Below are 13062 nucleotides of genomic sequence, written 5' to 3'. Positions count from 1 at the left end.
CCAAAGGTCATAGACATCAGTATAAAGAAGCAAACACGGGAGATAATCTGTGATCTTTGGTTAGAGAAAGATTTATAGCAGATAAGACACCTTAAAAGCACAATCCATAAATGAAAATTTGGCAAATGTGATTTTACCAAATTAAGATTGTCTGTACTCTGAATGATATCGATAAAAAAAATAAAAGACAAGCCACTGAATGGGGAAAATACCTGACAATGACATACCTTGATAAAGAACTTTCATCCAGAACACAGAAACACCCAAAACTCCCGAATTGGAACTAAATAATAATTCCAATTTTTAAAATGAGCCAAAGATCTGAATAAATATTTCATCAAAGAAAATACAGATGGCAGAGGAGCATATTAGTCCTCTGGGAAGTGCACATGAAATCCACAAAAAGATACCGTTAGACACCTATCTGAAGGCCCGACATGAAACTGACTCCACCAAGCACTGGTGAGGACGGAGAGGACCAGGGTTCAACACGCTTGTGATGGAGACACAACATGGGGTAAGCACGCTGCAACAGTTAGGCTGCTCCTTCGAAAACACAGCATACACCCAGGCATTCCGTTTCTAGTGACCACCCAGGAGAAACCAAAGCATATGTCCATGCGGAGACGCTGGTGTGAAAGTCCACAGTGGCTTTATTTATACCAGCCAAAAGCACTGAACAGTAGTTCAATGTCCTTCAGCAGGTGGAAGGGTAAACAAGTGGTGTGCACGCACGCGCGCACACACACACACACACAGGGATACTTGCTCCACAGTCAAAACCAATGACCGACTGACACGTGCAACAGTATGGGTGACCCTTAAATACACTGAGTGGAAGAAACCAAGAAACAATACACGGTGCGTCATTTCGTTTCTGTAACATCCTGGGAAATGTGACCTAATCTAGAGTTATAAGGTCAGTGGTGCCTGGGGATGTGAAGGGCGGCAGGTGTCGGGGAGGAACTACGCGGGGCCAAAAGGCAATGTTTGCGGGTCACAGCTTTATTCACTATCCTGATGATCGTTAAAAGTTTCATAGTCACGCACATTAAGTTAAAACTTACCACGTTATATACTGTACATGTGCACAGTTCAAGAACGTGTCTCAATAAAGCTGTTAAAATGCATTTATAGGCTTCAGACTATCTACCTGCTATCATGCATTCTTATATTAGGGTGCGGCTGTGCCAACTAGATTTAATGAGAGAGCCTAGATTTCTGTATTTGCTGTTGCAGTATGAGTGACATTTTCAAGTGTTTTGGAGTTCCCCTTATATTCCTAACCCCTTACAGGCACTGTAAGAGTTACAGGTATGCATAACATGTATTCCCTTCATGGGACTGAGAGTCTTCCTAAGAAGATTCTCATAACATGAACTGCTTCCAGCAGGACGGAAGAAAAATGGAAAACGGAGAAGCATACAAGCGCCCCGACTGCCTGACCGTCCCTTCCTTAAAGGGCTAGTTTTCCGTAGCAAAGAGAAAAGTGTTCGGTTAGGACACGAGGTGATAGGTGACATGACCGGTAAGTGGAGGCCTGAGCAAAGCATTATGGGAGTACACAGAGGGAGCTTAATGGGGGAGACATTCAAGGAAAACTTCATTTGTGGAGTTAATGGCTAAGCTGTCTCAAGGCCATGTTAGGTTATGCCAGGGAACAGGTGGAGACACAATTCTTCACGGCAGACAAAGATTCCAAAGAGCGGGTAGAGCGGCACTTGGTCCCCAGCCCAGCACACCTGAGGAGCACCCGGTGGCAATGATGGTTCTGAATGTGAGGCTTGGGACGGCAGGCCAGGGGACATGCAGACAGGGGTAGGCAGACCTGTCCTTCTGTGCCACTCCAAGGGGACTGGACATTATTCTTGAAGCCCTGAGAGCAGGGTAATGACGCTCACATTCTCACGCTAAGAGAAGGAGGGGTACTGAACGAGCCCCTAAATCCTAAGTAAACTCTGGACGGAGAGAGGATGATGCGGTGCCTGGTTGGGATGCTCCCTCCTCCTTTAACGAGTGCTCAATCCAAGGGCGACAAAAAAGCCAAAGACTGACTCACAGTCAGAACAATGTCCAGGCCTCAGGACTCAAACTGCAACTACATAAAGAACAACCTGAAAAACTAGAAAAACGGACTTTCCTCCAACCAAGGATGTGAGGAAAAGGCCACATCAAGATAGATGGGCAGAGACTCGGTCGAGTCCAAATGCACCCTCCCCCCCAGCATGGCAGCTCACAGCAAGAGAAGCAGCTCAGCCGCACAGGAGGCCCCAGGTCCACTCCCCAGCAGGGGCCCCACACCAGGAAGATGGGCCCCCATAATGTCTGGCTTTGCAAACCAGCAGAGGCTAAATCCAGGAAAGCCAGAGGGCCGCTGCAAGCCGACACTCCACACACAAAGAGCACATGCACGAAGTCACTGGCTCTGAGTCCCAGCAGCGAAGCACCTAGGAGATTCGCTAACAATTTGAAGGTGTGTCTGGAGGGGCAGGGATCTGGTGGAACGTTCTCCTTCCAACTGGCTGGCCCAACCCGCCCACCTCCTCCGAAGGGGCCCCTGCCCCACCCCAGCTGGCAGGGGGCCTCAGCCAGCACTGATACCCCTCCAAAGCAGCTCCTGCTCGGAGGGGCCAGCCACACACATCAGTGTGCCTGCAGCCTCACAGCCAGGCCTCACAGCCACTGGTGGCCCAGCCACAACAGGGAGGTGCATGCATCCCATACGACAGAGACCTCTGGGCACCAGGCTCTGCTGACACTGGGGCTGCAGCGCTTGGCAAGACATCCTCTACGCAAGGCCACTTTTTCAAGAGCGAGAGGTGTGGCTGATCCACCTAATACACAGCAATAAACACAAAGAGGCGAAATGAGGAGACAGAGGAATACCTCTGAAACCAAAGGAAAACAAAACTCTAGAAAATGAACTAAATGAGATGGGGATAAGCAATTTACTGGATAAAGAGTTCAAATATATAAAGATGCTCACCAAACTTGGGAGAAGAATCGATGAACTCATGAGAATTTCAAAAAAGAAATAGAAAAAAAAAATATATATATATATAAATCAGAATTTAAGAATACAACTGAAATGAAAAATACACTAGAGGGAATCGATAGCAGATGACAGGATGCAGAAGAACAGATCAGCAAACTGGAAGACAGGGCAGTGGAAATCACTGCACAGGTCACAGACATGGCTCAGATCTTGCGTGGCTATGGCTATGGTGTAGGCTGGCAGCTGCAGCTCTGATTCGATCCCTAGCCTGGGAACTTTCACATGCAGCATGTGTGGTCTTAAAAAAGAAATAAAACGAGAATAATTTAAGGGAACTCTGGGACAACATCAAGCATGCTAATGTTTGCATTATAGGGGTCCCAGCAAAAGAAGAGAGAGAGAAAGGGACAGAAAACTTATTTGAAGAAAAAATGCCTGAAAACCTTCCTAACTGGCAAAGGAAAACAGAAATGCAGGTCCCAATATTCCAAATAAGATGAAGCCAAAGAGGTCATACCAAGTCACATTATCATTAAAATGTCAACAGTTAAAGACAGAGAGAATTTTAAAAGTAGCAAGAGAAAACAACTAGTTACATAGTTCAGCTGAGTGTTCAACAGAAACTTTACAGGCCAGAAGGGACTCGTGTGCTACACTGAAAACACTGAGAGAAAAAACTTACAACCAAGAATACTCTACTCAGCAAGGTTATCACCCAGAATTAAAGGAGAAATAATTTCCCAGCCAAGCAAAGGTTAAAAGGTAAATCCATCACCATGAAATTGGCTTAACAAGGGACTTCACTCGAGGGAAAAGAAAAGGTCACAACTAGAAATTAGGAAATTAGGAAAGAAAAAAATCTCACTGAGAAAGGCAAACCTACAGTAAAAGCAGTAGATCACCCACCTATAAGGCTAGGACAAAAGCAGACACAAGTAGTAAAATCATCAGAATCTACAATAGTTAAGTGAGACACGAAATAACAAGGTGTAAAATATGATGTCAAAAACATAAAGCGTGACGAGGAGAGTGGGATGTAGGGCTTTGACAGTGTGCTGACACGTCTGTGACCGCCAATTAAGAGAGACGGCGATGCACACAGCAGGTTGTTACACACGCCATAGGACCCGCAAACCTCTAACAGATACACAAACACAAAGAGAAGGGAATGCGAACACAACACTAAATAAAATCATCAAATCGCAAGGGAAGAGAACAGGAGAAGGTGAAAAGGAACAAAGAAGAACTTCCACAAACCCCAGAAAACACTTAACAAGACGGTAACTAATAAACACCTATTAATAATCATTTTAAAAGCAAATGAACTAGGTGCTCGAGTCAAAAGACACAGGTTGGCTGAATGGAGAAAAACGCAAGACCCATGTATATGCTATTTACTGGAGTCTCACTTCAGATCTAAAGGCACATACAGATTGAAAGTAAAGTGATGGAAAAAGACATTCCATGCAAATGGAAACAAAAGGAAAGCTGGGGTAGCCAAGCACTAATTCAAAAAGATACATGTACACCAAAGCTCACACACACACACACACACACACACACACACACACAGGAAAATTTGCCATTAAAAAAACAACAAATCTTGCCATTTCATGGATGGATCTAGAGGGTATCATGCTAAGTGAAATAAGTCAGACAGAGAAAAACAGATACCATATGATCTCACTTCTATGTGGAATCCAAAAAAAAAAAACCACAAACCAAAAAACCAGAACCACAGATGCAGCAAACAAACAGGTGGCTGCTGGGGGAAGGGAGGTGGTAGGGAGGTGCAATGGGTAAAGAGGATTAAGAGGCACTGACCTCCAGCCATAAAACAAATAAGCCACAGGGTCATAATATACAGTATAAAGAATATGGTCAATAACATTGTAATGACTTTGTATGCTGACAGACTGGCATCTGTCTTTTCACTAGGCCTATGGGGATCAAATCATATTGTATATACATATCAAACCACTATGTCGTTCATTATTCTGAGAACACAACACACATTCAACATGGTGGCTTCCAACAACATCACAAATACTTATTAACCAGGGGCTGTGAGGGAGAAAATGATGCACACAGTTTGGGCTTGTCCTTTAAGAAAGGTAACGTTTCTTGGGAAAGCTGATTCACAGAGGCAAGTGTATGTAACACACGCTGAATCGAGGGTCCTGTGCTAGAGGATTTGATCTAGCTTCAGAGAACAGGAGGCTTGGGTCTGCAGAGCAAGGGTGAAGGCGGAGAGCTGTGGGAGCCCTGTGAGCCAGACCTGAGATGGGGAAATGCATTTAAGATCTCAAATCGATTTTAGTCATGATTATCCACATGCGACAAATTCATTCTGTCCTCAAGTAAAGACTCTCACTTAGGAGTCCAGACGAACCAGAGTAGGAACATCTTAATACAAACCAAAACCAAATGAGAGGGAAATACAATTACAGCCCAAGGACGAATCTGAAGTGCTGATTTAAAACAAGTGAACATTTAAGATCTCCAGTCTGGATGGTAACTGTGTACTCCTCCCTGGAAAAATCCAGAGTTGGAGCCTCCAGAGTGTCTCGGAATCTATCACCTCCTCGCATGGACAATTCAACACCTCCTGGTTCTTCGCTTTGGTTTCACTGCTGACACTGCCTTCCTCAAAGACAAGAGCACCTGCCTAGAATCTACTTCAAGAAGACTCCCTCACAACGAAATACTAAGGTAAAGTCATACAGTCAAGTCTCTGCTTTGACGCGAGAGAATTCTGATTCTTTCCCCTGTTGTGATGAGGGACGTGGGAAGGCAGAGGTAAACGTGGGACATGTTAACAAGATGAAAACCAGCACTGCCATCCAGTGTTGGTAGAAGAAGGCAGAGGCACCTCACACAACTGCCGGGTTTCTGATCTGGTGCAGCGGATACCAAGTACCCAAGGACTGAAGAGAAATACAAGAGAAGGGGAGAAAGAGAGAGGAGGCAGGAGAGAAGGTAGGAGGGAGGGAAGGAAGGAGGGAGCGAAGAAGAGATGGGGAGACACCCACACCCACACACGCGGGTCCTGCTGCGGAAATGACCGACGTGAGGCGGCAGCGGGACACTCGCGTGCGGCACAGAGCCAGGTCCGTCCTAGCTCAGGTCCGAGGTTTGGATGTGGGGAAGAGTGTGCGGGTGAAACGGAAGAGACCGCTAGAGAATGGCCAGAGAAGGAGAAGGGGCAAAGCAGAGGCGTGGTGCCCGGAAAGGAAGAAAAGAGAGATCTGGGGAGTGGGGTTACAGATAGCAAGTGCCACAGAGCGGTCAAGGTCACAACAAAACTCACAGGACTGGGCACGTGGGAGGTCACTGGTGGACCATGCAAAAAGGCATAATTAAGTATTTTGGTGTGGAATTCCTTTTGATCGGACTGAGTTCTGGGGAAACAAATGATGTCAAAACCTTGCCCTCTGGGTGGCACAATGAACTTAGGAGTCAACAGAAGAAAAAAGAACGTCATCAGAAACAAAGTCATACCCAGGTGAGAGTTTTAAATTTCCTACAGAGGACACCAGAGGGGTGTGTGTGTGTGTGTGTGTGTGTGTGTGTGTGTGTGACAGAAAAAGATTTTAAAAGGTCCACATCAAATTGGTTCCTGGAAACTCTGAGATGGGAGAGGGGACTGGGATTAAAACGGATACTCATAAGGAATTTGCGCCTGATCCCTAATGTTTACTATTCTTGAAGAGGAGAATGTATTCATGTACATATTTAATTAAAAATTAATTTAAAATAAAATTTATGAATAAGGAGATAATCTGTTGGTAAGTCTCAGAGTTGACCATGTACAGAGGCGTATTATTAAGAACTCTCAGTCAAGGGCAGGGGGTCTTTATTCTTAGTACAAATTGGACCCTTACTGTAGTTTACGGTCTAGCTTTAATTGTAACATTTTAATTCTTGATTTAAAAAGTCCATCTTGAGGCTCCTCCCAACTAAATAATCCTCCCTGGCGTACTTTCACATGAAGGACGTTTCATAAGAAGTTAAAGGGCTGTGAACATCCGTGAGATGACTACCTTACTTAGAATGTGTGGCCAACACAACATTTTCTCAGACAGGGCCGTGTGCTCGGAGACAAGAGCAGCATTAGAAGAACACAACAGACACCGGGCATCCGAGCGCTTAGGGCATCAGCACTAGCTCCTCCCTTCATTCTTCTAGACACCTGACACGGAACGCGTTTTCTTTATTATTTAAAATCCTAACTAGATATAAAGTTATTGTTCAGATATAAGAACCAAAAGTTAATTACAGCACTCGTTGAGTACTCTCTGTAATATAACAGAATAATTAAGGCATGCACAAATTTTTTGCTGAGAAATGTTCACTACAGGGTTTGGAATTACTTTTACGTCGAAGCCACGATTAGGAAAATACTGTGATTTATACTCTATTTCAAGTTTGTCACATCTGAACGTCATTTATTTCTGATTCACACTGGAGAGGGAAAGCCGGGGTAAAGATTAGCAGTGCACTTACAAAAAAAGACCTCTCTAAAAAGGACCAGTTTTTAAACACGGTCCCTTCTTCAAGGAACAAAAGAGAATAATCTACTTTACCTCCTGCAAGATGATGGTCTAGATGGGACCCAGAGGAGAAATAAATGAAAATACTGAAAACAGATTCAAGCTGATTTGAAAGGATAAGTGTTTTTTTTTTGTTTTTTTTTTTTAATAGCCTAAGTACATTTTTTTTTTTAATCTGCATTTGGTCCTTGTATAACTTACAATTTACAGAAAGAACTTCAGGATAAAAATATAACTATAAAGATAATTTCAAAATAGAAATTTGTAAGAGTATTGCAAAGTCTGTTGGTTGCATCTAGGGAAAAAAATCCTGTTAAAGGAGATTTCAAACAAAAAAATAAGGCAAAGCTGTCAATCCCTCAGTTGTTTTTTGATTAAGGATAACAAAGAACAGGTCAGCAATTTCACAAAATCTATCCTCACAAAATTCATTGCTGCCTTTCAAATATCTTATTATAGAAAAGTTTGGGGGAAAAAAAGTTTGGATATCTACAGGAATTTATTAGGTTTGATCCTGTTCTGTTCTCACTTTGTCCAATCTGCTCTAATTACCTTGAGAGTCTATTATGCCAAAGAGAAAACTGATTACAAAAAATATGTACATCAAATGTCCCAAAATGTTGAATTCTTCGAACCTGAAGACTAAACAGGCAGCAAAACAGTGTTTGGGAGATCATATCCACTGGCATGGCATTACTTTTAAACGGTTTGAGAGCGTTCAAATAAAAAGTGCTAAGCACAGAGTCTTTGTGTTTCCTACAGACAATAAAACGCTCGTCTATATTAATTATATTGGGCGAAAAATACGCGATCAAAATGCTCCTCACAACCTAACACTTTGTGGCACGTGATGTGCTTATAAAATCTACTTAGTGGCAATTTTTCAATTAGTACACAATTTTCCGTCTTTAAGAATAAGAAGCTATTTCCAAAGAATTCTTTGATAAATCTGTCACATCACCCCAGGCAGTCTAGTCTAAAGCTATGGTTTATGACTATGAGGTAGCAAAAGCAGTTGGTACATTACATTTTTTTAAAAAACCCTAGAACGCATTTTTGAAGCCAAAGCATCATCAAATTATTTTATGCAGGATCCAATATATTTCCAATTTCCAATTAACGTTATAATCACCACTAAAAACGATGAAAATAAGAGAGAAATTGCACACACACAGGTAAGTGACAATTTTCCCTGCCACTTGGTTTCTCACTTGACCGTGAATGCTGGCTGAATTCAGGGGAGCAAACGAGAGCATCCAGAGGGGCAGGATTTCCTTGTGAGAGGCAACGAGAGAGGGAAACACTTCACAGCTTGGAATCTGGTTGTTAAACACATCCTCTATTCTAGTCGTATACGCTTTTCAGCTAGTAAATCAAAATCCCGTTACACACGAGGATAATATTCCTGACAATTCTCTATATTTTATCTTCTTAAAAATCAAAGACTCAATTCTAAAGGGTTAATAGAGGAATTACAAAGTAACTCTCTAGTTTGCATTTCCCATAATACTAAAATAGAGGTTTTTCTTTTAGTCTAGAAATTTGCTTTTTTAATACTGTGAAAAGCCTCTATGAATCTGTTTAACGTATTTATTTCTTTTCATCTATTCAGTGCCACTGGGCATAACATGTAACGCAGTGCGTGTTGATAGTTTGCAAAGCACCACATGACTCACTGTACCCTAGTGCACTCCATTAATCCTGTTTGGACAGCTGGGGCCAGGCATTTGTTAGCTGCATTTTAATTGTTCCATCTTTCTTTTTCTTCCTTTTTATTTATCTCTATGGCAAACTACTCAGGAATTTAATTTGTTGATCTTCAAAAAGCACATTTTGCCATTAATTTGTTTTCTCTGTATTAAAACTGTACTCAACATGTAATTTTGTTCCATCAAAACCAGTACATATTGCTATCAACAATCTTAAATAAGAGAGCACGGTGGATTTCATAAGTGATAAAATGGTAGGTTGGCTGTAATATTGCAGAAATTATTTGTTGGGCTGCCGTAATACAAATGATAACAGCTACAAATCAAGTTACTGAAGTGTGTATTTTTCAAGATTGGCACACCACAAGCAGATATCAAAACAGTAACAAGTCTTAGAACACAAACACAAAAGAAATCAGACCACTAAGTAAATGAGCTTTGCATTTGTCTGTAGAATCGTGGTCCCTTAGATTTAGATTTCGCTGTTTACTCAAACATGAAATTCTTGGTAAGAGTTATCAGGATAACTATAAAGCTTATACTTTCTTGACACAGCCTGCATCCCTGATAGCTATGAGTCTTGAATAAGTAATGGAGGCAATGTAAGAGCTAAAACAAAAGCAACTCAAACTCACTTGTAGTTTTTGTCATAAGCAAGTTGCTAAGGTTGAATAATAGGATTTTTCTAATCATCTGCGAATATTTGGAAGTCAAAATTAAGTCTAGAAAACACAACAGAACTGCCTAATGCAAAGTTTGAAATATTTAGCCAAGAACTGAGAATACAGTCTGCAACGGTGCTTTATAGATAAGCACACCAAATGAAGATTTATTCAACTATTTCAACGACAAGTGGAAATGTGTTACTTTTACAACTTGACCAAAGTTCTTTGGAAATTTAAAAATTAAGAAAACTCCAAGAATAACATGCAAGTAAAAAAACTAAAAAGCTAAAAGACATCCTTTAAATCATTGTGTGCTCTCAAAAATCTCATTGCTTTCAAGTCTCTTTCGTGGACCCAAAGCAGCTCAAAATAAATTTTACAGATTAAAAATTTTTAAATCACATACTAAATTATAAGTTTTTAAAAATGTTTCATGTAGGAAAAAAACAGTTTAACATTTTCTAGACATTAAACACTGTTTAAAAAAAAAAATCACTGTTTCCTCACCAGAGGACTCAAAAGCTTAACCAGTCAAGAAAAAAAGTCTACTTTTTTTTTTTGGAGAAGGAATATTTTTATGTATTTGAAAAAAATAAATGGTCTTTATTTGATTTTAAAAAATGCTTGTTTGGGTAGAGCCCGACATATGAATGAATTACGGAAATAAAGGAATAAAACAATAGGGGAGGCACTAATATATTTCAAACTTTTTTTTGAGACCAGACGTTTAGGAAGGCGTTTAGAAAAGATACCTTTAAAAGGTACAGCGTTTAAATGAAAGGTGCTCGCTTAAACTTACCCAGTGTTCTTGACATCACAGGCAGCGCAGAGCTCAGGACCAAGATCGATACACAGTTGCCAATGATCTGTCAGAAGGAATCAGAAGGAGCAGTGAGCAGTGACACGGGTGTGCGCAAGGAAAACCCACTCGCGCTCTGGCAAGAAGCTGCTGCATAGTCCCGTTACCTACAGTCCCCTAGGTACAGGCTGACTCGACAGGACTCTTCCACAGAGAAAACAGAGAGAACACGAAATCTTGGCCAGGAACACTGAAAAAGCTCTACCTGCAAGTTCTAGAAGATCTTCACCGGCCCTGATACAAAAATACAGTTACAGAACAACAGACAACCTCACACCTCAGACAACACACTTTCCGTGATTGACTGAGGCTGCCAACTTCAGAAAGGGCTGCCTGACAAGTAGTGGGAAGTAATACCTTTCATACGGACTGTTTTTAAAACCAAACTACTGTTGGAGACAGAGAACACCTACTTCTAATACGCTTCACTCCCGTGAGATTGAAGACCAAAACGCCAGACGTCTCAAACACCTACATTCTGGTCATGCATTTTCAATGTGCACTATGCTTATTCTTTCATATTAAGTGAGAGGGGCTAAAAGTACTGGTTAGTACTTACGATGCCTTCAACTAGATGCTAAGTATCTCAAAAAGTCACAGCATTTTAGATAGATAAAGGAACTTCTCCCCTTTAAAACAAGGTGAAAATATGGAATATATAATAGAAAGAACAGTAGTGTTTTGCTTCCCCGTCAGCCCGTGGGAATATTTTACAGAGACGCAGTCGCTCTATAAAAGAACAGCCTTTGTTAGTCCAAAGGCAGTGACATACTGTAGAAAGTCAAATTAGCCTCAGACTACAAGATGTTTCCAAACAGAACGCTCCTGTCTTGCTTTACCTATTCAGATTTGAAATGCTTGGTCTCTACTCCTTGCAGCGAGGAAGTTCTTTAGCTTTTAAACAAGCTCCCTGAAGTACAGTCAGCACAATCAAAGTGACTCATTAGCGACAGGGTCTCCTTGCAGGAAAAAAGAGTCCTTTCAGGCCCCGTCGGCAGCCCTGTGCGTTTACAAGCGAGTGGATGCCATCCAAACCAAACAGAGCACATCCTCTTCCCATTCACTCGGCATTCTGAAAACCTTCCAGCGTGTGTTTACGCAACTTACAAACAAATACCTAGAACTGCAAATGCACCATTCAGGGCGATGACTAACTAACACAGTCTGTTTGTCTTGGAAGGCAGAAAGCAGGCACAGTCACCCAGGATTTTACCTTACCTTTGTCATAGTTGTGTCATCCTTCTTGGGAATAAAGTCTCCAAAAAATCGGAGGCTATAGAAACCGACAACAGAGGACACCATAAGATAGCTGTGAGAATCAAGGAAAAAACTCTCAAAAGAATGCTGGCGTCCCAAAGTTCTCAATGGTCTCCAAAGCGTCTTAAGGCCCAAAGGAAAAAAACAAAACAAAACAAAAAGCCACTTGAGGTGCCCGAGGAAGACTGACTTGTTTTTTCTTCCAGGCAAGTGTCTTAGCAAATTACCACTGTCCCAGAAAGCGAGTCAGAAAACTTGTCAACAGAACTTCGGTTAAAGAAAGGATACAAAATCAAAATGATTTCAAGTGCAGCTCCCACAAAACCAAAAGCAGAAAGAGAAGCACTTCCTATTCCAGGTCCCTGAGGGGGGGAAAAAAAAACACCTTTCAGAATTCAATTACGCTATTACATTTGGTTTCCCTAAAACTGTTGTTTCAGAAATACAGGACAACTGAAATCAGGAATGTTTAATACCCTGGAATAACATCTAGACTTTCAAAGGAAAATGAAACTTGACATGAGACTGATTCATCTTCTGATTCAACCACATGTTCACACTGTAAAGAGGCTCAAAACCAACTCTGATTTATCTCACGTGCACGTTAAATTACTTATCAAAATGATAGGATTATACTCACTGTTAAATCCTAAATATCTCTGGGAGAATTTTTTAAAAAACACTATCATACAATAAGAACAGAAAATACGACCGTCTGAACCCTGGGGCAACATATAAAACTAGACAGTTTTATATGTCAGAAGTGAGCTCAGCAAAGGGAGAAAGCGAAGGCACGGTCCCGCTCCCTGGGAATCTAGAGATTTAGCCAACACGGCAGTTCGGTGATCTTCTTAACATTATACCTAGTCTCAAAATCTGTCTTTATCTAGGACTGAACAAAACAAGCAGCAAAATTTTTTATTAGAGAGGCCAGATACGCAAAAAAGCACTTCTAAGTGAAGTAGGAATTGATTTTTCAAAGCTGACTAACTAAAGGAACTCTGAATATGAACTACTCTTTTGC

At 41.4% G+C, this 13062-nt stretch overlaps 1 protein-coding gene across 10 annotated transcripts in view; it reads right to left on the bottom strand.

Annotated features, from left to right (window-relative positions):
- Positions 1 to 13062, bottom strand: part of LMBR1 (limb development membrane protein 1) — a 138164-nt gene that overhangs the window by 16085 nt on the left and 109017 nt on the right. For 5 of the 10 annotated variants that reach the window (XM_021079157.2, XM_021079158.2, XM_021079160.2 and 2 more), the window contains 3 exons: positions 12327 to 12400; positions 12000 to 12090; positions 10722 to 10788 (listed from right to left, as the gene is read on the bottom strand). In XM_021079157.2, coding sequence (XP_020934816.2) covers positions 10722 to 10788; positions 12000 to 12090; positions 12327 to 12400 — 232 coding nt within the window. The remainder of the gene's footprint in view (positions 1 to 10721; positions 10789 to 11999; positions 12091 to 12326; positions 12401 to 13062) is intronic. The other 5 variants (XR_014833415.1, XM_021079159.2, XM_085005049.1 and 2 more) reach the window with 1 other exon arrangement.

This window comes from Sus scrofa, chromosome 18 (genome assembly GCF_054392235.1).
Source record: "Sus scrofa isolate SSC_HxYL_T2T_F1_AM1 chromosome 18, Sscrofa_HxYL_maternal_Yorkshire_Landrace_v2.0, whole genome shotgun sequence".
Taxonomy (NCBI): Eukaryota; Metazoa; Chordata; class Mammalia; order Artiodactyla; family Suidae; genus Sus; species Sus scrofa.
The sequence above is the reverse complement of the archived record's forward strand: the minus strand, read 5'-3'. Positions and strand labels throughout refer to the sequence as shown.